The sequence below is a fragment of the Xiphophorus hellerii genome, chromosome 9, assembly GCF_003331165.1.
Source record: "Xiphophorus hellerii strain 12219 chromosome 9, Xiphophorus_hellerii-4.1, whole genome shotgun sequence".
In the NCBI taxonomy this organism is placed as follows: Eukaryota; Metazoa; Chordata; class Actinopteri; order Cyprinodontiformes; family Poeciliidae; genus Xiphophorus; species Xiphophorus hellerii.
Window position 1 is genome coordinate 22840663 of NC_045680.1, and position 26298 is coordinate 22866960.

Consider the following 26298-nt stretch of genomic DNA (forward strand, 5'->3'; position numbering starts at 1 on the left):
TGGTCAGTCTATCCACCTTCTGGAAAATAAATAAAATTAATTATTTCCATCTCAGTAACAAGATTTTAGTGAAAAAGCTGGTACTGGTTGGCTTCTGTTATGGCACTAATGATTTTTAAAACCTAAGTTTTGCCACATCTCTTACAGTGATAGAAAACCTGAACAGGTAGTACTTAAAAAATACTGCTGTTTGTAGTTACTATTGCTAAAGGCTGGTATATTGCACTAAATAGTTAAAATATGAATGCTCTAATAATTTTATTCTTATCTTACAGCACTTACAGTGTTTTACACAGACTCCATTCTGTCACACTTGTTTTCTCACTTCTGTGTGAATAAATAGAAACTAGAATCAATAAAAATCAATGCTGACCAAAAACAGAAATTGGCCACAAAATTCTAGCCTTTGCACCTACTTAAAAAATAAAAAAAATCTGCCGGCCATTTTAAACTGTTTCCATTTAGAGAGCAAAATTGGAAATTGAGCTTTGGTCTTGATCAAAAACCTTGATTTTTGAATTATTTGTTTTCTGTGGGTTGAGTGTAGCATGGGGAGTCTTAGCTTGGCATGCCACAAATGACTGGCATGTCCCAGGGAGAAACAAAGACGGGGAAGAGAGGGACGACGGGCCCAAAAAAAAGTTTGTTTTTCCTCTTCTTGCTGTTGACTGGAAAAGTACAGTGTTGGGTCGCTCACTTATGTGAAGCAGTCAACAATCCAGTTAGCCTGTGGTGGGAGAGAAAAGAGAGGATGGAGGGGGGTATGGAACACCCCAGTGATTGGATATCAAGAGCAGGCTATATGACATCATTGGGCTGTTAGTGAGCACAGTAAACAAAGAGGGAAATGCTTGAAAGGCTCTCTGTGGTGCTAGACACCATAATGACAACACAACCCAACACTTTCTACCATCCCAGCCACAACACCTTGTACTTTTCATTTGTTCTTCTGCTGTTGTTGCTTGTTATAGTTCAATCAGGACATTTAAGTTGGGAAATATTTCAAGAATATTGCTGAGACAATTGGTAAATATCAGATAGTTGTGGAATTTAAGATCTTGTCGCACTGATCTAGTGGTGCTTATTAAGCTTTGAGCTGTATATTAATTTTCAGTTCAATGCCATTTGTAACTCGTATCATTCAAGTGTCTTCAGAGTCGTTTTGGGTGGTGATGCTGTGGGTCAGTCTGGCAGTGAATCTGAAGAAACTTGAAAACTGCTGCATGACAGTCTCATGATACAGATATTTAACCAAACATGTAACCAACGACTATGTTCTCAAAATAGGTACACACTTTCATTTTTGTTAATCTTGCAATTATTGTTTTTTTTTGTTTTATTTTTATAAACAACTCAGAAAGATAGTATAAACTAAGATGTCAGCTTAGAGGAGGGCAGGGACAGAAAAAAAAGAAGTGTATGCAATTCAGATGTTCAGTAACATAAGTACATGAGTATTTACATTCTAAAATGTCCTTTAGACCAAAGTTTTGCAAAGTGATTAACAGTAAACATGACTGTCGTGACGTTATAGCAGGACAATAGTTTATATATATAAACATGATACCTTCAGCTGACGACAAGCATTGCTAATCCACCTCATTTGCTTTTGCCGCTCCTTTTTAAGTCTATGCTTTGCTGTAAATCTTTAAAGCTGGGCAAAGAGATGTTAGAGTCTGGGATATGTAAGTAAAAAAGTACAGAGGATTTAAGTGTCTTGTTACTTCATTTTATGCACCTTACTGATACTGAAGATGGCGTTCGGTTGTCCTCTCTCTGTAACAGCGTCCACACTGAGGAGCGCCGTTACCAGTGCTTAGATATGGTGCATTCACTGATTGGAAAAGAATTTCATGTCTGATGAAGCTGAAAATCTGAGGATCTCTGGTCTTCAGAATATTTTCATTGTACACAAGTCCAAAGAACAAAAAATAGACAAACAACATAAAGACACACAAGGTTTCCCCCAGAAAACTTTCTAAGCCCAGTGGTTGGGGCGCTTGACAGTCATTCATCCAGCGGCTTGTTGTGTTTTTGAGTAAACAAATGCGTAATGTTGACAGGAAATGTGAAAACATCACTTGGTTATTATGTGTTATTGGAAGATTAATATCTGAAAACCAACTATAAAGTCTTAAAAAAATGCAAAATTAAAAAAAAAAAAAACTTAAGCAAATAAGCAACGCTTAGCCTGGTGGCCTGCCAGGCTAATAATACACTGGGGGAAACCCTGGACATGTGTAGACAGCTGCCTAAGGCTGCACCCATCACGGGAGGCACTGCCCTATTGTCCTTTCATTAGATGAGAGGGAAAAAAACAAGAATAACATGAAGGTAGACGTATGGACATACTGTGTCCCTACAGGACTAGAAGCACTTTTATCACAAAGTTACGCAGCATGCAATGACTCATAAAACATTTCATCCTGTGATGACTCTGCAGTTGTCTTGCCTTTTCAACCAATGTATGCAGACCTTGATGAAGTAAAGCCCAAAGTGCAAGGAGTTTGTCTGATGAGGCAATATTGGGAATTTTGTTCTTATTGCTGTTACTAACGTCACAAAATTGTATGTTTCTGTGTAAAAACCACCTGGTGCAACATGATCGCAGACAGCCACACGCTGCGTAGTTTGAGCTTTCTCATAACATCTTTGATAACACTTGATGTAAACTCACTAAGCACATTGTTTGGCATATCAGTGGTAGATCAGAGCAGTTAAAGGTATGGCTTCTCTACTTGTTTCTACATGTAGACTTGTTGATCACAAGATGCGATAATTTCCTCATTAGCTTCTTAGGCCAGGTACAGTTTTTGGCTTATTTGTTTAGTTTACACTTCACGTTAATCCTCTGTCGCCACCGCTGCTGTCTGCACTCTGTACACTGAGCAGTCAGCACAGCTACTTTGTGTTAAAGTGGTGGGAACATTGTTCCTGTGCGATCTGGAATTTGATTCGATCCTCTTTCAAATCTGTTTTTACATTAATTTATGTTTAGATGATGGTTGTCTTTGTTTGCCAAATTGAAAATTTAGTTATTGTCCAACTTGTTGATCATTTTGGGTTTTGAGTTGCTAACGAAAGGAAAAAAACAACTTTTATTGCCTTTTTGAGCGTTAGATTCTTGTTACTTTTGTGTTCTAACTTTGAGTTTTCTTTCTTTTCTTTACATGTGCTTGGTTTAAATGCCAAATGTGGAATCAATGTATTGCTGATCACAAACTGTGAAGGATCTGTTTTTCAGCACTCCGCCAGTAGTAGGACATTTTACTGACCTGAAGTTTGTCCAGATGCCAGAAGCAGTGAAACAGCCCTTTACCACACTGCAAAATTGAAAGGCAGCTTCCAAAATGTGCTGTCTCATGATTTGATGGGAATAAAGAAAAAAAGAAAAACTTGGTGAATGTTTTTGTGGCTAATGTGATTAGAAACATAAAAATGTAGTATAAGGGTTAGTGTGGAAACGTAAAATTTTGAAATTGGAAATATGTAAGAAACCTGTGTGAAAGCTCTCTTTTGGAGTTTTTAAGTAGATTCACTTTCAGAATCGGTTACCTACTTGTAAGTAGCCAAGTATTGTTAGCATCTGCTAGTTTTAGTAATGAAAATCTTGATATTGTATGCAGGATTTCTGTTTTTCTTTTTGGGAGATTAAAACATTTTCCTGCACTTCTCTTCTTCAGTGTTGTTTGGACAGTTCAGAATACAGAACTGTTTCTGTGGCAACCAGGAAGAAACAGAAAAAGGCCTTTCCTGGGAGGGAAAGAGGCAAAGGGTCACTTTACTATTGGCTGTCCACTTGGCAGGAGTTGGACCTTTGAGAACCAGAGTGGAAGTTGCACCGTATTCAAACATAAATTCTCAGGAACACCACAATGTGCCAGCTGAATAGAAGGAAATGTTGCCGTCTGACCCCTCTACCTAGAGCTGTTGATGTGTTTAGTCATGATTCAAGCTTATAGAGAAAAAAATTAAATGGAGGCGTTATGAGTGACGATAAAATAATAAATTACCACCATAAATTACACCAGTAACCTTTTGCTCTTGTGTTGTAGAATTGATGATGGCATAATAATGCAAGTTTGCCCTCTTAAAGGCCAATAAAGTTTAATTTAGTAAAGAACACTTTACACTAGAACTGGAAGATATTTTAAATATCCAAAATAAAACAGGGTAACCAAAAACAATAAATTAAACAGAAATAAAAACCAATTCCAGCTGAAACCATGAAACAACTGGTGATTAATATTTTTCCCCTTCAAAAAATATGAATCATAATTGAAATGATCAAGCTCTTTTTAATTTATCTTGAGATTAGTTGATTAATTCTTTATGTAAAGCCATCCGAGGCAACATTGATCAAACTTATTCAATGGACCTACATTGACTTTAAAGTGTAAATACTCGAAGAAGGAGTAATATTATTTGGAGTTGTGTTTGACAACAGTGCTTAGCTATTGGTCTTCCTCAGATTGTTGATGTTTTTGGCTCCGTGATGCTAGATTTAAAAGCTAACATGATCTCCTTTGCTTGTCACCAAGTTGGGAACGGGCCTGCCAATGCCTCAATCTTTTTAATTTAGGATTTACTAAGCAGGCAAAACCTCAGAATCGTGCAGATGTAGAGCCATTGAGGACCTCAACCGCCCACCTGTGGTTGATCATATATTCTCTTATGGATAAGACTTGAAAAAATATTTCTCATAGAAAGAGCAGGGCCCCGTCGGTAAAGGTTTCTGAGACAGCCCTAGGCACCCAAACGAAAACTCCTAGGATTTGCATCTGATATTTGAATAGGAAGAGCAAATGATGTGAACCACATGCAAATGTTGTGATCCCACATAGATTTGCTTAAGGAAGCTAATCAAAGTGCTGCCCTGGGAGCACTTTCTTTCTGTCTTCAGGACATCTAGGGTCAATGTCCTCTTGTCCTTACAACTTAGTAAAGGAAGTAAATCAATCAAGTCACCACTTGAACCACATTGAAATCATTGACGTATGCCAATACTAAAGAAAACGCTAAAGTGGGGGGAAAGCGGACCTGTTAAAGCAGAAGTAATGAAGTAATGTTAATAAAGGCTCAGGAACTAACATCTCTTTTCAGTAATTATGTCACTTCTGGCCTAAGCTCAGAAACAGTTTCTCAAGTTAAAAACTGAGAAACTGTTAGCCAAACAATAGTTTTTGAATATTATGAAATATAACATCTGAATAAGATGGCTTTGGAAATTTTTTACCTCTCAAATTTTAGAAATAGCTTTAATGTTTTGTTGTTGTTTTTAGTTATTTGAGTTATAACTAGAAATTTTAACTATAAGTTATCACAAGGATTTAACAGGAATTATTAATGTGGTTGTTTTTCCAGATATTTAGGTTATTTCCTGTTCAGAAAATCTCTGATTGTTTTTGTATTCCTGATACAATAATGCCTCCTTTGTTACGTTTTATTGTGCCTCTTCTAGAAATGCCTTGCTGTCTACCTTGTTTTCTGAACAATAATGATTTTGATGATGATTGTTGATGCCTTTCCATTAGTGTCAAACTATATATGCATTCAATACTGAGTGGAATTAAGGAAACCTCGGAAATGTAAATATTCGACCTACAGATCTCCAGTCAAAACAGCTCAAAGTTAAATCGACAGTTGTTATTTTTTTAGTTTTTTTTTAGTGGCTGAATGATTAATGTGTCCTATTTTCTATACCTTTCACATAAGTATTACTCTAGATCTCTTAACCTTTGACCTCCTCTGGCTCTCCTTGCAGCTTCTACACCAGTCAGCAGCAGCGCGATTAGACGCCGTGCCCCCTCCTCGGTGACTCCCCTCACGTGGGAGAAGCACAGCATCGCCGCCATGTCGAGCATCACCATCGACCCCGAGCTCAAGCCCGGGGAGTTTGTCATCAAGAGCCTGTTTGCCGAGTTCGCCGTGCTCGCCGAGAAGAAGATCGAGATGGTGATGGCCGAGCCGCTGGTGAGTTCAGAGACAGGAGATGGGAAATGGATCCTAATGAGTGCCAAATGAAGCACTCTCTTCTATCTGTAAATAATAACTTTAGTTAGTTTGCTTGAATAAACCTAAAGGACGTGAAGGTAGAGGCTCTTTTTTTTTTTTTTTTAGCTTGACTGAAGGTTTGCTGGTATAAATTACTAGCAAATTTATACTGTTTGTAAAGGTGCTTGAAATTCTTGAAAATGCTTGAGATTTATTGAGATCTTTCCAAGGTTTGAAAAGTTCTTGAATTCTGCATAGAGTCCTTAAAAGTGCCTGATATTTAAACTGCGCCGTGTTTGATCAAAAACCCAAATATGGAAAACGTTGTTTACAGTTGAAACCAGATATTTTCATACAACTAATTAAAAAGTATATGGTCTAACTGTATGGAGTTAAAGTAGACCAGACTTTTATTGTTTTAGGTCAGTTAGATTTGTGTCTTTGTACGGAATATTTAATACTCCTAATGGCTCAGCGACTTATTAATCTGTGTTATTGAAATAAAGGTTAACTTATATTTTATACATTATACAACATTATTGAAACTGGGGATTTTTTCTTTTGCCAAATTATTGTTTTGTTCTCAGACCAGTCAGTTGTATAAAGTGTGTGTGAGAAACTTTTCAAAACATAACATTTTCTTATATTTTATGGTTACTTTAGCTTATCTCCAAAGTGTGGTGGTGGAGAAGTTTGAAAATGCTTGAAAAAGTGCATTTTCAAACTTTTCTGGGAAATCTGTACAAAGCCTGAAATTAGTAACAAGCTTATTCCCCTCTGTGTTTCCAACAGGAGAAACTGCTGTCTCGATCTCTCCAGAGGGGGGAAGACGCACAATTTGATCAGGTCAGTGCAGTTACAACACAAAACTATTATAAAGGGACAACAATATTCTCCAGAGCTACAGTTGTTGTAGTGTCCATAAACGTTTGCTTAATTAGTCCTCTAACTTGCTGTTCTTTTTGCCTTTTTTTTTTTTGGGCGTTTCAACATCCTCCCCTGGTCATTTTTGTCATAACACGAGTCAGATCAGAGAAGAAAACTTCTTAAATTGCCTCTCTGGACAAAGCGATGTTGATCCCATAATAACCCTCATAAAGAACTGACATCTCATATACTGTAGATGTATAAATGTGACACTCTCACCAACAGCTACTCCCTCACCTCTGTATGTGTATGCAGCATTTGAGTCTCCCAATCAATCCCCCCACCCCTCAATGGGCTGTCTGTGCCTCATCTGCAGCTGCTGCAGATCTCTGTACAATAGGCCTGCCTGCTGCTGAATGCTTTGTTCAGCAAAACACAAAGCCAGCGAGGATATGGTATAGATCCAGCTGTCCCCATTGTGAGTGAGAGAAGGAGAGAGAGAGAGGGGAGCATATAGAGCCAAAAGTGAGTGCGTAGAATCGCTGTGTCATCCTCAGCAGTAAATCTGCATCGGGTGCTGGAATGTATTTGGCCAGCGCCATAAGGGCAGAGGGAGGAATTACATAACTCTTCTGCCGATCGTCCATCAGGCGCCGTCCTCTCTGCACTGTACTGGCCCTTTAAACTCACAAAAATCCTAGCTAAACACTTAAAGCGCACTGACCACTTCAATTCAAGTGTTATAAGTGTCTAGCAAAAGTATTCACACCCTTTTTTCACATTTTGTCATGTTGCGGCAATAAACTTAAATGTGCTACAGTGGGACTTAATGTCACAGATCAGCACAGAGAGGTTAACTTTGAAGTGGAAGAAAATTAAATGTGGGCGTTATTTTTCTTCTTCTTTTTTTTAAATTAATTTTTAATTGTTTTTTTGGAAGAAAAATCAGAAAACATTAGTGTCGATTTTTATTCAGCCTCCAAGAGGTGGGACATTATAGAGCTGCATCTTTTCAGGAATCTTTCTGCCACATGTAAGAGCTAAACTTTTGCCAGTCCTTATTTAATATTAAATAACAATTTAGACGTTTTGAAGCAGATTGTTATATTGATTCAAGTCTGGACTTTGACTTGGTTGTTTTGATTCAGGAATATGCTTTGACCTAAACCGTTCCATTAGGGATGCACGGTATATCAACATCAACATCGGTATCGCCTGATTTTATTTTATTTTTATTTTTAACATACCAGTGTTGGTTTGATAAATAAAAAGTAGGTCAATATTAAGAAGTGATATTTATCAAAGTTAGCTGTATGTTTGTTTGTTTTTTTCAAGCTGTCAAAATGGTAGTAAAATATATATAATATTTGGCAGCAATATTAATATCGGATATCGATATCAGCCCAAATTTTCATATTGTTGCATCCTTGCCTTCCATTCAGCTTAAGGAAGTCTTTCTCCTCCTGGCAGGTTCACAAACTTCCCCGTCTGCTTTTTGCAGCCTCTAGCACGCCGTTTCCATGGTTGCCCTATGCTTAGCTCCACCTCATAAAGAAAAGAATCCCCTCAGCATTATGCAGCCACCTCTGTGTTTCACTGTGGCGATAGTTTCTTTGTTGTTGTTTTTTTTCAGGGTGTTATTTTTTTTTTAATAGTGGAGTATTTCTTGTGTCATCTGACCATACCATAAAATCATAAAAGCCTAACAAGTTAAATTGAAATTTGGGCCTTTTATGAAGCTGACAAGCTGTGATAAATTTGATGAGGCGAATACTTTTTGCAAAGTTCTGCGACCAATTCTAACAGAGGCACCAATTTTTTTTTTCTTTTCTTTTCCCCCTCTTCTTTTGTACACATCTGTAATGGTATTTGTTGGGTTTTTTTTAATAAACATTCAGAAAACGCAATGCTTTTTAAACATATTCACAAGTAGATTTATTATGTAATTTAGTGTTTATGTGGTTGAGTAGTCAATGGAAAAACATGCACTGTAGTTGCTCTCAGTTGAACAACGTTAATGGTGTTCTATGACGATGTTTTTCAGGCAGTGTTTGCATATTTTCCTGGTTACAAAAGTGTTCTAAAGTTTCATCGTTTTTTATCTGTATCTTTTTTAGTTAATAAGCTCTATGAGCTCTATAGCAGAACACTGTTTACCCTCCCTCCTGCGCACACTATTCGACTGGTACCGGCGGCAGAGCGGCACTGAAGATGAGTCTTACGAGTACCGACCTCGATCTAGTACAAAATCAAAAGGGTGAGCGCATCCTTTCTTCTGTAGTTTTTCTTTTTTTTTTCCTTTCTTGCCTTCTCATTTTTCACCTTGAACAAAATGACTGTCTACCAAATGCTACTTTGTGTACAATTAATTATTTGTTGCTGGTTTGCAGGGATGAACAGCACCGGGATAAAGATTACCTTCTAGAACGACGGGACTTAGCTATAGATTTTATTTTTTGTTTAGTTTCAGTGGAAGTTCTAAAACAGGTGAGCAATCCAGTTTTGTTGCTTCAGTGAAATATTATCCACTATTTGCAAAGTATTTTCTATAGTTGGAATATAAATAAGTAGAAACAGCAAATTAGTGTATCTTATCAGAGTGTGTGGGAATGCATGTTAATTTGATTATGCAAATTCCTCTGGTATTTGTGGGGCTCAAGGACCATAATCACCTGCAAATAGCTGAAATCCGCTTATAACCGCTTATTTTAACAGTTTAAACAGCAAATATACCTTAATATGCATTAATATACACAGTGGAAACTGCCTTGGCACTACTACAGATGCTAACATTTTCCATCTTTAATTTCATTGCTTTGTGACATAAACCTATCAGCGCTAAGAAATTTAAAAAGTGCTCCTGGATTGGCTGCCTCATAAACTCCGGCCAATAATTTGCCAAATAACATTGACAAACTCCTAAATCAGAGCTGATTTTTTTTTCTCACATATTTTAGAAATGCTCAAAGTAATTTGGAGTCATGTTCCATATAAAAATCCACGCACTGTAGATCTGACAGGGTATCAAATGTCCTTTTCAATTTTTGAAAAAACAAGAAACAAAAGAAAACAAAGACAACTATTATATTTTATGTTGTAGTTGTTTCTTATTGTGGGTTAGTTGTGTATTAATGCATTTGTCACTACATAGTTTTAGATCTCAGTTTATTGAGGACATTCAGAAATGTGTCTCATTCTCCTTCAGAAAATGCTGCTTCTAATTTGCCTCTGTGGCTGTTTATTTGACCACTTTACCCCCAGCTCTACTGATCTGACACGCCGGCAATTTGTAAGCTAAGACATTTATTGTTTACCAGGTGTCTGCGCTCGGCAGCTCAGAAATTCGCTAATGTTGGCACAATGACTTTTCCTGCCTGGGAACAGAGATAGTAAATGCGGCGGCTGGCGACGCACCAACTTCCAGCTGAGAGTGTTTCTAAAGTAGATTGTTCAAATCAAAGCTCCATTCGGAGGAGAATGCCAGTCCTTGGAGACCCGAGCTGTGTTGTCCTTGGCTTTTGCTAATGCGGGGAAGATAATGAAGGGCTGAAAGAAGAAAGAAGACGGACCATCAATGCTTCTAATAAGACTAATGATGCCATGTTTACGCCACAGATTCCTCTTCATCCAGTGCCGGATGTTTTAGTACATGAAGTTCTAAACCTGGCTTTCAAGCACTTTAAACACAAAGAGGGGTAAGGACCCATAATTCCAGAGACTGACAAGGTAATGTGATAATTTGAAGATTTGAATACATACCTTTTTAATCTTTTACAGATACAGTGGCCCCAACACTGGGAATGTGCACATCATTGCAGACTTGTATGCTGAGGTCATAGGAGTTCTTACACAGTCAAAGTGAGTGTCCTGAAGTTTAATTTTAAGCCACATATAGTTTTTTTGTTTCTTTTTTATCTTTTACTTCTTCTTTATGGTGGGAGTATTGAAATGTGAGCATCGACAAATGTCTTTGTCCATGTTTGTTCAGGTTTCAGGCGGTGAGGAAAAAATTCATCACAGAATTGAAGGAGCTGCGGCAAAAGGAGCAGAGTCCATACGTCTTGCAGAGCATTATCAGTCTCATCATGGGCATGAAGTTCTTTCGGGTCAAAATGTATCCGGTGGAGGATTTTGAGGCTTCTTTTCAGTTCATGCAGGTAAAATTTGTGGCGGTGGTGACTAAATTACATTATCCACTAGTTTTCTTTCTTGTTTCCCTCTGTTCTTATTTTTAATGACGCAACGTCTCTACAGTCATGGCACTTAAAGCTACAGTCGAAGTTTTCCAAATACAACCTGTTGAGCTTAAAAAGTTGGCACATATCATGTTGCCTTCATATAGGATTTTAGTTATTTCCTTGCTGTATCCTTTGTTTTTGGACTTGTACTTCCTCACAAGTCAATATTACACAGATAACAGTATTTCAATGTCTTCGAGAACAAACTGGGTGATATGGCTGCTGAGAACGTTTTCCTTAAAGTCATAAAAAAAATGCATTCTTTGGCTCCAATGTGAACTTTATGGTGGGTTATGAGACATGTTATGCTTATATTTGTAGTCTATTCGAAATAGATTGTAGGATCAAATAACCTAAAGAAAATGAGAAATAATATTTAAATCTTATTTAAATACTGTGTTTTTGTCATGTTTGGCTAGAGATACACTGATCAGACATTTCTTAAACTCATTTTCAGTCACTGACTTTAAGAAGCCTGGACCTCTCTATCAGTTTTAGCCAATTCCAGTGTTTCTTCAGGAACTTTAAATGACAACAAAATTATGTTTTCTACATACTAGATGAATTGAAAATGTAGCCCATTTATCTTAGCAATAAAATGTCTTTATAGTAAACAAAGTGATGATTTCCAAAGAGTTGCTAACATTTCTGTTTAGACACCTGACTGGTAATTAAATTAGCCAACTCTGAGTATTTTTCCTTCAGTAACAACTTCTTCTCTTAGGAGTGGTGTTGTTGGCGTGACTTGTGTGTTTCCTGATTACAAAAAGCACTTGTGTGTTTTGCAGAGATCAATTTTATTCCTTACGTTTGAGTTTTTTTCCTCTATGCTTTAGGAATGTGCCCAGTATTTCCTTGAAGTCAAGGATAAAGACGTGAAGCACGCTCTTGCTGGTCTGTTTGTTGAAATCCTCATTCCTGTCGCAGCTGTAAGTCACGCTCATAATGCTGTTCTGTTTACATGAAAGTTGAATGGTTTTTTTTGTTTGTACGTTTGTTTGTTTGTTTTCGTCTTCAGTTAAGATGAACGTTTCACTCGTTTTCAGGCGGTGAAAAATGAAGTCAACGTGCCGTGCCTAAAAACGTTTGTGGAGATGCTTTACCAGACGACGTTTGACCTCAGTTCCAGAAAGAAGCACTCTTTGGTAACAATAAAAAGCTCCACATGCCCGTTGAGATCTTTCAAACCTAATAAACAAGTCATTATCTAATGTGTTTTTCCTCCTCAGGCTCTTTATCCCTTGATAACGTGCTTGCTATGTGTGAGTCAGAAGCAGTTCTTCCTTAACAACTGGCACATCTTCCTGCAGAACTGCCTGTCACACCTGAAGGTAATGCCGACCGCAATTTACACAGAATTCATTTAAGAAATCTTAATAAGCGTTTTTCAAGTTAAACCATTTCAGAAGTCACTCTAGACACTATTACACTTGATTTTAACTAGCTTGTAGAAACTCCAGCTGAGCATTTTCAGTTTTTGAAGATAAAATTAAGAAAATGCCAATACTAGACTAATTCACACTCATTTACAGAGTTTATTTAGCTTGGTCTCCAAGCATGTGTATCTTTGAAAATGACCTACTGGTGATAGGACAGGTAATAATTCGTAAATATGTTGCAGCATTAAGTAAGTTGTTCTGATTTTGAGTTGTGTGCTCTGCGTTTTTTGTCTACAAAATCATAATGTGCTTTCCCTTTTAATCATCAATAAAGCAGATCTGAACAGAATAGCACTTGATTTCCTAAAAACACAATGCCCCCTTTTACAAAAAAAAATAAAAGAATTGAAATGAGCGAACGTGTCATAAACAATTATGTGGAGTTGAAAACTGTGCTTTAAAGGTTTGCAAAGCCCCAGCATGCCTCAGCATGCATGCATACGATCACATCTCAAGTGCTGTTTTACCTCAGGTCTCTTATTGACTCGTTGTAAACCAATTACAAACGGATCAAGCCTGTTTTCCTCTTGCTCCTGACCGATGAACCCAGCGACTGATTGACCAGATCACTGACTGACTGACTGACGGACTCAATGAGCCTCTCCTCCTCTACACACTGATCAACCCTTGTGCATTCTGTTTGATCCTTTGGGGAACGTCGAAATGCGGCCGTCATTCAATCATCGTGGTGATCATTTCCAGTGGAATGTATATTTTAGCGTTTAAAATCAGTGTCTCAATTGTTTGAAATAGGCCTGTGGAGTTGCCTGAAAGCGTAGTGATGATTTTTGTGATTTTCATGTTCTGCTCCATCCAGTGGTTTTAATTCTGTGTGTACTGCTGACTCCTGAAATTACTCTGAGACATTAACAACAATTACCTAAGGAATCGATTATTCTGTCAATTAATCAGTTAATCTGTAAGAAAATTTTTTTTGCATTCTGTATATTTTTAACTGAACCTTCTAATGTTTTTTATACAATATTATAAATACTTTAAAAGATGCAAAAATTTTATAATAAGATAACTTTGTATTGCCTAGAATTCAATAATATAGCTTTCCTTTAGGGAATTAGGAACATGTAAAGCGAAAACAATGCCACTTCAGGAGTTTTGGGTAAAACATATTGACAGACAAAGTAACGATTAGTCGATTACTAAATTAGTTGACAATTATTTCTACAATCGATTCATCACGATTAATCCGTTTAACTGTTGCAGCCCTAATCCATCCCTCATTAAATGTAATACTAAATTAAACACATGAAATGTAATGACCCATTTAAAACCTAATGTTCACAGTCAGACTGGAAAATATTCCTCTTTTAACTAATTATTGCATTTGTAATTGTAATTGGTCAATTGTAATTCATAAAGCATGGTACCCTCAGGGTTAAAATGGGACACTTTGAGCATGCTGGATGTGGGTTTGAATCAAGCACTAAATCGGTCGTGGCTGCTTGTATGTGTGCTGGAAGAGGCAGGCACTGCTGCAGTAAATTTGACTGTTTCATGTCATCCTCTTTCTATTGAAGTCACTGCTGTCTGTTCTTTCTTCGTCTCCTTGTCTGATTCCCAAACTGCAGCACACACCTTAGTTTTGTTTGCAATTATACACTAGTATATGTGTTCTACAGTGAAAAGCATTTTACTTAACCTGGACTGTCACATAGGTAATGCTAACATGCAACTTGATTCACAAGCGGCATGTCGAACAGTTCATCACAGCTTTTTTTTTTTTTTTTTTTTTTTTTTTTGCAACTTTACCGTTAAGCTAGTTTGTGCTTTTCTTGTCATATTTGTTCTGTTTTTGTTAATAACTTGCATGTGTCCCTCCCCAAACCATTCTTTTGTTTCCTGTCATTTTATGTTTTTCTCACGTTGACTCGCTCCAGATGCCATCTAACAACAGCATCAGAAAGCAGATTGAGACACTGCAGGTGAGTTGTCCAGTGTCAGTGCGTAGCCGGGTGCTCCCCCCTCCTCCCACTACGGTCCAAAATCAGGACGGTGGGCAGACAGTAAAGCGCTGCTCGCTTGGATGAAGGGTTGAGTTTTGCTGTTGTGGCGTTATAGTGAAGCGCAGCATCAGCAGAGAAGTTCAACACATGAACTGCTTGGAAGTTGTGAGGTTGCTCTGTGTGTTTAAAGCGGTTTGTTTTCATGCAGCACTGCTGATTATTGCCAGATGGTGAGAAAATGAGTTCTTAAGTGCTCATTGGTTTCTTTAAATTGTAGATACATTTTTGGGGAAAAGTGACAAAAATGTTTTACTTGATAGAAAGTACTCCATTAATAATAATCTTATTACATTGTTGTGATTTTAAAAAAAACAAACAGTAATGCGAATTGTATTCAAAAGCTATTTGGTGAGATGAATTAGAAAACATTATTCTTGAAACATGTTTTTATTCTGTCTTATCAGTGTGTCTAAGCACACCAAACACTCTTCAGTGTGGAGTTGTTATTGCATTAAGAAGACTCAGCTATTTTCAGTATTAGGAAGGTGTTTAAAAATGAAGCAGGCTGAAGCACAAAAACTTATACAAAAAGTTTTTTCCTTTTTTTTCAGAAGTATGGCAGCTATTCCCCCAAAGATTTAGCAGATAGCAGAAGGCTATCTGCTAAATAGCCTTCTGCTATCTGCTAAATCTTAGGACATTTTTTCTATCACAGAACATTGTGGATTGGGAAATGTTAGCTAATGTGGAAGTTTTCCAAAAGATTGCCTCAGGTTGATTTACTCTATAGGGAATACACAGAAAGACTGCTGTTTATAGTTGGTTATACTGACCTCACTAATGTCTAATGTCTCACATCTTCCCACAACACTGATGTTATGGGAAGATAATAAACTCTAATATTTAATTGGACACAGCTGTAATTTTGACAGAACATCTTACTGTTGTTTTTAGAGTCCCAAATAAAAAAGTTTGTTTAGGAGCTGTAGTTTGTCTTTTTTAAACGAGTAAAAGAGATGCTGCGATTGTTTGGTTTTATTTGTACAAATTTGATTTAGAAAATACTTTTTTCATCCCAAAGGATAAAGTAAATGTTGTAACTCAACATTTATGTATTGAATCTGGGCAGGAAGGATGTCCAGTAGCAGTCAGACTCACAACAAATCCGAAGATGCCTCTGACTGAAGACTATTGCTGTATGATGGCTTACGACTTTCACAATTTTTCTAGCAGCTCAATTTCCAGGATGCAGCGAATCTCTCTTTCTTTTAACATCTGTCTCATCCAATGGTTATAAACCGATTCCAAAACTGCAGAAAATACATAAAATACCCGTCTAAACACCTGGACAGTTTTCCTGTAGTATTATCTTAGACTGTTTTTGAGAACATACTTGTTCTATAAACATTTCAAAGCTGAAAGGGTCAACTTTTAATTTATGCATAGAGTAGGAAAAGCATTTTGTTGTCATTTGCATTACCTTAGCAAAAATTGAAAAAGCAAAGTTAGAAATTTGGCACAAAATCTCTTAAGAATAGATGTGGTTTGATCTACAAAGAGATGGTTAAAGACATTTTTACATAACTATGGCGTAGAGAAATGGAGAAAAAGAAATCCAAGCAGATCTATTAACTTTTTTTTGTGTGTGGAGAACGACTGTTTGCGTTATGGAGCCAACAGAAACCATTTTTAAATAGGAAAACCACAGAACAATATTTAAGGACTGGGATTTGTTTCTCTGTATTCTGTTGCACATTTCATTATTTCATGAGTATTTGAGTTTCGTTTGGATCCCCCAAACTCTTAACACTCTTTCTGTTAAGTCTTTAAAGTCTTTTCTGACTTTATTGAAATCCTGGTTTCTCTTTTCCATTGTATTGAGTCATACCACTCATGCGGTGTCAAATGTGTGCTTGATGCTTTGTTCTATGTTATGCTCCTTCACAACGGCACTTCCCACTACTGGGAATTTACATCTGATGTCTCCTTTGCTGTTGTGTACAACTGATGTAACTCTTCTGTAGAAGCGTCTGAGGTCCATTACACTGCAAAAGTTCTGACGCAGTACTTCCAGTTTTCTTTGCATGTTGCACAACATTATTGCTGCTCCTGCCTTGACAGGCAAAATCGGTATAATTGTTTTTGTTTTAAAATGCAGAAAACGGAAAGTTTAATAAGCAGATGAGAAACAGCATTAAAAAAAATTATAAGTCTGAATTTAATCTGTCATTATGCTTGAGGTTACTTAGGTTTGAGTAAGCTTCTCAGGTAGTTACGGTTCCCTTATTAGGTGAGGGTGGCTTTTACTAACTTGTATGTTTTGCAAAAAACTTGATCAGTTGATTTCATTTGCTAGTTCTGTTTAAGTCTTTTAATACAATAATTAATATAGCAAATTAGCAGAATGGCTCACATTGAGCAACTCTGTTTGACAAATGAGGTTTTCCTTCCCAGTCATTTAATTTGTTGGATGTTCTTGCTGAAATATTAATAAAATTGTGCTAAAACACTGCCATGTTGTTTGTAAACCACATTGAACAAATCCCATTTACCTGCAAATTTGACACATCAGTTTAAACTGAGGCATCGTTATCGTGTTTATAGTGTTTGTGTAGTGGTAATCTGGTGAAAGACTTGATTACGTACGACCTTTGATAATAAATTATGATGTGTTTTGATTGGAAAGAGTGAAAGTTTTGATCTAACATGTGTAAATGTGTGGCATCATTAATATATAGTTAAATACAACTTCAAATGGCGGGATGTTGCATTGTATTGCTGTGTTTAAGAGTGACTGTCTGTATACAGCTGCAACATGTTTCATATATCTCTGGTCTCTCAGGTGAGTAATGAAGCTCTCAACATACAATATCTGAGACAATTATGTTTTTTTTTTTGTTTTGTTTTTTTCTTCCATCCACAGAATAAAGATCCCAAAATGTCCCGTGTGGCGCTGGAGTCGCTCTACAGGCTGTTGTGGGTCTACATTATCAGAATCAAGTGTGAGAGTAACACTGTCACACAGAGGTCAGTTGCATAACCATGTAAATGCTCCCACCCAATCAATTTTTGTGCAACTTGTTCCTATTAAAAACAGTTTCTCGCATAAACACGTAGCTTAACAAATGCAAACCAGAATCTACAGCGTAATGAAGGCTGGATACTATTGTTCTCCACACTTTTCAGATTTTTTTGTAGCTCATATAACATTTCATTTAGGTGTTTTCAAGGTTTAGAAAGTGCTTGATGTCTGTGTAAAGTTCTTGAAAGTGTGCAGCTTTAATTAAAAACCTAATTTTGGAAAGCGTCAGTTACTGTTAAAACCAGATATTTAAAAATGTAAAAAATACACAGACACATTTTTTTCCTCACTGTCTGCAGTCAAATCAAACCAAACTTCTCCTGTTTTTGGTCATTTTATATTATAAATATCAAAATTATTTCTATTTGCTAAATTCCAGAAACTTTGCGTGGACATTTTTTTTGTTTGTTTTGTTTTTTTGAGTTTTTGTTTCTAACTTTCTCTGACCAGCCAGGTGTATATATGGTGTGTGAAAGAGAGACATTTCAAAGCAAAATAAAAAAATGTATATTTTAGTTTACATTGTCCCTGCTGTAGAACGCTGTCACAAGATATTATTAATAATTGTCAGATATCATATAATAATGTTTTAAAACTCTTTTTTCAGTTCATTTGTAGTGTTTTATCTAGAAAAGTGTGGTGCTGGAAAAGTTTGAAAATTTACCTTGAAAAGGCTTGAAAAGTGCTTTGAATTTACTGTAGGAAAACTGTGCGAATCCTGTGCGAATTTTAGAGCATAAAATCCCTCTAAAATACATCAAGTTTGATGTAATAAGGTGAAAAAAAACAAACATTTTATGACCATATGAAGCTGGTGTCATTCATTGCTGTATATGCTTATTACCTTGTTCTGCTCCTCAGCCGACTGCTCAGCATCGTGTCAGCACTTTTCCCCAAAGGCTCCCGCAGTGTGGTGCCCAGAGACACGCCCCTCAACATCTTTGTCAAGATCATCCAGTTCATAGCCCAGGTCTGACTGGAACACAATTCTTTTAAAGAATAGTTTACACACCACATAGGCCTGACTGTGTTTAACTTTGTTGTTGTTGTTGTTGTTGTTGTTGGTTTCTGCAGGAAAGACTGGACTTTGCTATGAAGGAGATCATCTATGACCTGCTGTGTGTGGGCAAGTCTCACAAAACATTCACCATCAATCCAGAGGTAAAGAATAGATGAGAATTAAACATGGGCACTGTTGGTGCGGGGTTCTGTTTATTGCTGCAACTAATGATTATTTTATTTTAGCAAGCTATTTTTGAGGCTACATGCTCATTAATGGATTACTAGATTAATTATTGATTACTTCCATCGTTTCACCCCTATTTCTCTTCTTCCTACGTTTTCTGTCCCACCAGAGGATGAATATTGGTTTGCGAGCCTTCTTGGTGATTGCTGACAGCCTGCAGCAGAAAGACGGCGAGCCTCCGATGCCTACGACCGGGATCATCATGCCTTCTGGGAACACTCTGCGTGTCAAAAAGATCTTTCTCAACACCACACTTACTGACGAGGAAGCAAAAGTGATCGGTAGGTTTGATATTTGGACAAGTAACGTTGCACATGGATATTTAATGTTCTAAGATCGCTGGGTATTTCCTCAGGTATGTCAATGTACTATCCGCAAGTAAGAAAGGCCTTGGATAACATCCTGCGTCACCTGGACAAGGAAGTGGGACGCTCCATGAGCATGACAAGTGTTCAGATGTGTAACAAAGAGCCTGAAGACATGATTACGTATGTAAGCACAACTTTGATGCGTGCGGTTTCCTGCTGGCTATGGCTTAGCTTTTTGTGAACTGTGCCGCAGGGGGGAGAGAAAACCAAAGATCGATCTGTTCCGGACATGCGTGGCCGCCATCCCAAGACTGATACCAGACGGCATGAGCAGACAAGAGCTGATAGAGCTCCTAGCCAAGTACTTCACCTTCAATAACCTTCATCTAATTCCAATCTAGGAGCTGTGGTGAAGCCTGTGCAAACCTTTTTGTTCGTTCCGCATCCGTAGATTGACCATCCACATGGACGAGGAGCTGCGTGGCCTTGCCTTCACGACTCTTCAGGCCCTCATGGTGGATTTCCCAGAGTGGCGGGAGGACGTCCTCTCAGGGTTCGTGTACTTCATAGCCAGAGAGGTAACGGACGTCCATCCCACGCTGCTAGACAACGCAGTCAAGATGCTCCTGCAGCTCATCATCCAGTGGAAGCAAGCCGTGCAGAGCAACAACAAGAGCCATGATACACAGGTGGGTTATTTGGGTTTCTTTGACCACAGTTTCATACAACATGTTGGAAATATTCAATAAAGGGTGTTATTACTTTTTTGTTTTTGTTCTATTTGTTTAAAGGGCTCAACCAACAGCCGGTCTCTGTCTTTGGAGCGCACCCCACCTTTAGCCGTGCTTCATGTTGTGGAGGGTTTAGCGCTGGTTGTGCTCTGTAGCTGCCGACCAGCCACCCGCAAGTTAGCTGTTAATGTCTTAAAGGAGGTCCGTGCTCTGCACACAACACTGGGAATCGGCAAGGTAACAAGTTCAGGCTCACAGTACCTTGCAGAAGTATTAATAGCACCAAATAAAATTCACGTTACATTACGATTCATTCTTTGTAAAATATATTAAAGGGGGTATTTTATGTAAAATTCACTTTCTTGAGATTTACTACAAGAAAACCGCACCTAGAGTGTTGGCTTGATTCTTTCATGGATGTTTCAGAAATGCTTGAATCTCCCATGGCAACCATTTAGGTTGTTTGAGGGCGTCCTGATGAAATGTGCCTCCTATTTACCTAACGCTCTTACTTGGAGTTGCAGCCTCCCAGCCGAGCTCCCACATGCAGAACACCCCTCCCCTGTCAGCTCCTCCAGACTATTGGCAGCAGCAATTGGCAAACACCTGGTTGAACTGCTGGTCTCCTGAGCTTGTTATAAACTACTTCTCAGATCAATGCTACTAAGAATTGTTGTAAATGACATAATGGAAGAGCATTGTCATAATGATGTGCTGAAGGCGGAGTGTCAGAAGGAGCAGGAACGAGAGAGAAGCTGATTTCAAGGTTTCAAATTGTGAATTTCTTTGGAGTCATGTTTGACATATAAAGCATTTTTAAAACAACTAAAGGTAACATAGTTACCTGATTGTGCTATGAAATAGCACTATGTGCCTGGAAAATTCACAATATGACCCCTTTAATAATAATACAAAATTCGAAGAGGAAAATAAATATTGCCGATAAAACTTAGACATACTGTTCCCACTGCAATACATGGCAGAATCAGGACTTTTAGATCCTTTTCTGAAGCACAGACCGTGAAGTTAGTCATAATTGATCAAAGATACCTTCACAAAACAGCTGTGTTTACTCTACGTTTATATTACATACAGAAGGAATCTTGTTTTATTTACTTCTGTGATTGCTGAAGGCATTTGGCTGCACTTTTATTCAAGGATATCAGAGTAAAAGGGGATGAATAATTATTGCCCAACACCCTTTTCAGGTTTTTCTTTGTAAAAATTTTGAAAACATTTTTTTCCCCTTTCATTTCATAATTGTGCACTATTTTGTGTTGGTCTGGCAAATAAAAAAGGCAAACGTGAAAAAGTTTCAGGGGCATTAACACTTTTGCAAGGGACTGTGCATTCTATGTTATTATTATAAATGGAAAATTGAATAGCTGTGTGCCTGCAGAGTTCCTGAGTTTAATTAAGCTTCATTTGTTGTGTCCTAATCTCTGTAGGGAGATGAGGAACTGGCTATTGATGTAATGGACAGATTAAGTGCTTCTGTATTGGAGAGCTTCATCCACCTAACCGGAGCTGACCAGGTATGACCGCTCCCTCACTTCCGCACAAACGAAACATCTTGTGAAAATCTGCTGATCTTCCCCTGACCTTCCCTTCGCCACAGACCAACTTGCTGTATTGCCCCAGCGGGATCGAGCTTCAAACACTAGCAGAATGGAGTTCCTCTCCCATCAGCCACCAGTTCGATGTGGTCAGCCCGTCGCACATCTGGGTGTTTGCTCACGTTACGCAGGGCCAGGACCCCTGGGTCATCAGCTTCTCCAGCTACCTGCGGCAGGAGAACCTGCCCAAACATTGCCCCACCGCCCTCAACTATGCCTGGATGTTTGCCTATACCCGCCTTCAGCTGCTGTCTCCGCAAGTTGACATAAAGTACGCTTTGTGTCCTGTTACCGCTTATGTTGTGACGCACTCACTTCAAATAATAGTTGGTGTAGAAAGCAAATGATAAGGGAAAATAGGAGAGTTGCGTCTCCCCATTCGATAACCTCAAGTCAGACTAATCCAACCCGACGTTTTCTGTTTGTCCACCTCCAGCAGCCCCATCAATGCCAAAAAGGTGAACAGTCTGAACAGCAGCGATTCCTACGTTGGCCTTTGGAGAAACTACCTGATTCTTTGCTGCAGCTCCGCCTCTTCCTCCTCCTCAATGTGTTCCTCCTCATCCTCCACCTCCGGCTCCGTCCGCTGCTCCCCGCCTGAGACGCTGGCGTCTACGCCGGACAGCGGCTACAGTTACGATTCCAAGGTCGGAAGAACACACTCAAACTAAGAATGACAGTTCAGAATAAAGCATTGACTGTGCAGTAGCGTCATTGTGACCAAAGTCGATGTCTGTGTGTGTTCGCAGATTGTCGGGACTCAGTCCCCCTCTTCCCTCTTTAAACACATTGTTCCAATGATGCGCTCTGAGAGCATGGACATCACAGAGTCTTTGGTGTTGGGGCTTGGCAGGACCAACCCTGTTGCCTTCAGGTAAAAAATATTGATAGGAAATCTATAATTATATGTACCTCAGGGTTCTTACACTTTCTGGATAATTATGGAATTGAATTTTCATCACAATATTTTGTGGTACTTTCGTGATAATGATAAAAGTGGAGACATCAGTCACATAAAGAAATGTTTGTATCACTACACTTCACACAGTAACTGCATATAATCCTATCTTCAAATTTATTGTTGCTCTAATTAAACAACCAGTGGAGAAAATGGTAAAAATAACAATCCTGACAATAATGTCTAATGTTTCAATATCATTAATTGGAATTTATTGCGACGCCTATAAATCAAAGTCATTATTCTAAGAAATTTATCAAGATAAATAATAAACAATATGATGAATCCACAGCACTTATTGAAGTATTTTCCAAAAGAGTATGAATGATATTTATATTTCCAGACTATGTTCCCTTTGCCATCCATTCATCTCTCTGCTCACCCCATCTAAGTGAAAATTTTTTTCTATACTTACAAAAACTGATTAAAATTAACTCTACATATTTAAATTTGTAAAGAATAAAAATTTAAAATGAAAAATATGTGGGAGCCTGGATGTGCATTTTATAGTTTTTTATACTTTTATTGACATGCACGTCTTCCATCCTTCAGAGAACTAATAGAGGAGCTAAACCCAATCATAAAAGAAGCTCTGGAAAGAAGACCAGAAGTAAGTGTAGCTCAGTGATAACTTTAAACGTATTCAGTCAAACTTTGTTTTATTTATGTGACACTTGAATCGAATGAAAATGTTTCAATCATTTACAGAACATGAAGCGACGCAGGCGTCGGGACATCCTCAGGGTCCAGCTGGTCCGGATATTTGAGTTACTCGCTGATGCTGGCGTCATCAGCCACGTGTACGTAACCCAAGCCATTGAGACTTCTTTTAGAAAGCCACTGTATGAACTCCGGGATGCTTTTTTTTTGGGCGGGGGGTTTCCAGATCCAGTGGAGGTTTGGATGGAGAGAGCCACTCTCTGAACAGCACGCTGCTCGAGTACGTGGACCTCACCAGGCAGCTGCTGGAGGCAGAAAACGACAAGGACTCTGACACGCTGAAGGACATCCGCTCTCACTTCAGCGCACTGGTGGCCAATATCATTCAGAATGTTCCAGGTACGTTTAAGCTACGCTCTTGACTGTCTGGTGAAATTTAAACAATAAAACTTAACTTTTTTTTTTTTTTTTTGCAGTAAACCAGAGGAGAACCATCTTCCCTCAGCAGTCACTGCGGCACAGTCTCTTCATGCTGTTTAGTCACTGGGCTGGACCCTTCAGCATTATGTTCACTCCTCTGGATCGCTATAGTGACAGAAATATGCAGATCAATCGCCATCAGTACTGTGCGCTGAAGGTAAGCGTTTAGTGATGCTGATGTCTGCTTTTACCTCTTGCACCACTCTGAGAGCTAATTCGCGTTTTATTGTTCAGGCCATGTCTGCCGTGTTGTGTTGCGGACCCGTAGCCGACAACGTCGGCCTGTCGTCTGATGGCTACCTCTACAAGTGGCTGGACAACATTTTGGATTCACAGGACAAGAAGGTGAGCAAAATGTTGCTGGTAGTTGTGTTGAACTCTAAAATAACCACTGATCCAGCTTTTCCCATTTAAATTCAAGAATATGTTTTCAAAAACTAGTATGGTGCTTTTTATACATTCAGAAGTCTACATACTTTCAATATTGGCATAAAGGTCGTAGAAATTTTGTGCTTTTAATTTTTTTTCCCCCTAAAGGTTATGCTTTCAACCCCCATGGGATTCAAAAGCAAGAATTGGGTGCACAATTTTGCATTTATTATGGATTTTCTCTATCCCAAACATATTCTACATTAAACGTTCTGACTCAAATGCATGTATACTTCACCAGAAATATTTGGTTTTGTAGAAATGTAGAATATTATACTATAAATGTGGTTGGATAATTTGGGCATTCTTCTCGGCAGAACTAGTAAATCTAATGGTTTGGTAGCTTAAACACAGCTTTTAAGCAGGACTTTTAGTTGCATTATGATTCCAAAATCAGGTTTTATTTTTTATGTTTGACATTATTGTCTTGTTGGAACATACATTCTTACTTAACTGACCAAACCTCTGACCAAAACTGTCACCATCTGGCAAAACGAAAAGGGTTGGGATGTTCAGTAACCTCCAATAAATCTCTAAAACAGGGCATCCTTAAAAAGCCTTACATTCATGTATCTAAAAATAAGGCCTTAAAATACCTCAAATTTATATATATATATAAAAGTCGACTTTTAATACGTTAATTGCAAGCCTTAAATTTTGTCTTGACACGACCGTTTAATCTCTTATTTTCACACAAGACATTCAAAGTTGCGCCCCAGGTTCTTGTTTTTCAACTTTGTTGAAATTTCTGATCTATATTTACAGCACAAGCTTTGCTGAATATTATTTATTATTATCATTTTTAATATATTATATCAAAATCCCATTTTTTGTACCTGAAGATGCGGCGTCACGGTTTAAATATTTTCGTTTGCGGTCACCTTTAGGTCCACCAGCTGGGTTGCGAGGCCGTGATGTTGCTGCTGGAGCTCAACCCAGACCAGAGCAACCTCATGTTTTGGGCCGTGGACCGATGTTACACCGGCTCACGGCGCGTAGCTGCTGGCTGTTTCAAGGCCATCGCCAGCGTCTTTCATAACAGGTACTACGCATTAGCAGGATGAACTTCAATTTCTTTTTTTACTGGGCTGTTTGTCTGTCAACCAACTTGTTTTCTTTTTTCTTTCTTTTAGGGATTATCAGTTCGATACTGTGGTGCTGCTGAACCTGATTCTGTTCAAGGCAGCTGATTCTTCCAGGGAAATCTACGAGGTAGCCATGCAGCTGTTACAGGTCAGTCTGGTTCGTGTTCATTCAGTGCTTCTGGTGGGATTTTTTCCCTTCAACTTTTGAGACGTTCTCACCGCTGCGTGTGTGAAACAGATCCTGGAGCCAAAGCTTTTCCGTTATGCACACAAACTGGAGATCCAGCGAACAGATGGCATCTTGACTCCTCCCTCGCCGCTTCCACACCTGTACTCCGTGTCTTACTACCAGCTTTCTGAGGAGCTCGCGAGGACGTACCCGGAGCTCACTCTGCCTATTTTCTCAGGTCAGCTACTTAACAAAACACTGCTGGATGGTTTGCTGTGAGATAAAATGGCTGTGCTGCAGTGCTAATGCAGGGTTTGTCTGCTTCTTGAGATCCTTGAAAATGCTTGAATTTCAATTAGGTGTTTTCAAGGAATGTGGTAAGTGCTTGATTTCTGTATAAAGTATTTGAAAGTTTTTGATATTGAAACTGCACGGTTTGGTAATAAAGTGCAATTTAATGTTTGATTAGAAGTCTAGATTTGGAAGACATTATTTACAGTTGATCCCAAAGACAGACATTTTTTCCCTCACTGTCTGAAGTTAAACTTTTCTTACTTTAGCCTGTTTCTATTTGCTAAATGCCAGAAAACATAGCAAAAGCATCTTGTACATCATTTTTTGCTTTATTTTTGAATATTCCTAATGAATTATTGCTTTGCAGGGTTTTCCTCAGTAAAGCAGGGGGCTTTACTTGTGCCCCCTGCTTATTTTTTTAAGTCATTTTTTAAAACTTTATAGTTCGTGTTCAAGTATTATTCTTCCAATCTTTTAATAATACATAATTATCAAGTGATATTTTCAAATTTCATGTCAACTTTAAACATTTTTTAACTCAAAAACATGACTGGTCGCTTAATGAATGACTGCCCTTGTGCCCATCCACCAGACCCAGCAAGTTTTCTCGAGGGAACCTGGGTGTGTGTAATTGAAGTAAAGATTGTCTTATTTTTTTATATGTTGAACAATGTTATTGAAATTGGGGCATTTCTTTTTGTTACATTTATGTTTTGTTCTCAGATCAGGGAGAGACATTTC

General features: G+C 38.2%; 1 protein-coding gene across 12 annotated transcripts in view; it reads left to right on the plus strand.

Annotated features, from left to right (window-relative positions):
* Positions 1-26298, plus strand: part of fryl (furry homolog, like) — an 87011-nt gene that overhangs the window by 25955 nt on the left and 34758 nt on the right. For 8 of the 12 annotated variants that reach the window (XM_032571855.1, XM_032571856.1, XM_032571847.1 and 5 more), the window contains 31 exons: positions 5765-5973; positions 6787-6840; positions 8979-9118; positions 9252-9348; positions 10477-10556; positions 10639-10719; positions 10850-11018; positions 11936-12028; positions 12146-12244; positions 12329-12430; positions 14434-14478; positions 17423-17526; positions 18443-18551; positions 18656-18742; positions 18937-19108; positions 19183-19315; positions 19389-19496; positions 19587-19824; positions 19927-20103; positions 21315-21401; positions 21485-21753; positions 21919-22129; positions 22232-22356; positions 22993-23050; positions 23149-23240; positions 23327-23499; positions 23577-23737; positions 23815-23925; positions 24897-25051; positions 25143-25242; positions 25333-25501. In XM_032571855.1, the coding sequence (XP_032427746.1) occupies positions 5854-5973; positions 6787-6840; positions 8979-9118; positions 9252-9348; positions 10477-10556; positions 10639-10719; positions 10850-11018; positions 11936-12028; positions 12146-12244; positions 12329-12430; positions 14434-14478; positions 17423-17526; positions 18443-18551; positions 18656-18742; positions 18937-19108; positions 19183-19315; positions 19389-19496; positions 19587-19824; positions 19927-20103; positions 21315-21401; positions 21485-21753; positions 21919-22129; positions 22232-22356; positions 22993-23050; positions 23149-23240; positions 23327-23499; positions 23577-23737; positions 23815-23925; positions 24897-25051; positions 25143-25242; positions 25333-25501 (3919 nt within the window). In that variant the 5' untranslated portion in view covers positions 5765-5853. The remainder of the gene's footprint in view (positions 1-5764; positions 5974-6786; positions 6841-8978; positions 9119-9251; positions 9349-10476; positions 10557-10638; positions 10720-10849; positions 11019-11935; positions 12029-12145; positions 12245-12328; positions 12431-14433; positions 14479-17422; positions 17527-18442; positions 18552-18655; positions 18743-18936; positions 19109-19182; positions 19316-19388; positions 19497-19586; positions 19825-19926; positions 20104-21314; positions 21402-21484; positions 21754-21918; positions 22130-22231; positions 22357-22992; positions 23051-23148; positions 23241-23326; positions 23500-23576; positions 23738-23814; positions 23926-24896; positions 25052-25142; positions 25243-25332; positions 25502-26298) is intronic. The other 4 variants (XM_032571852.1, XM_032571857.1, XM_032571858.1 and 1 more) reach the window with 1 other exon arrangement.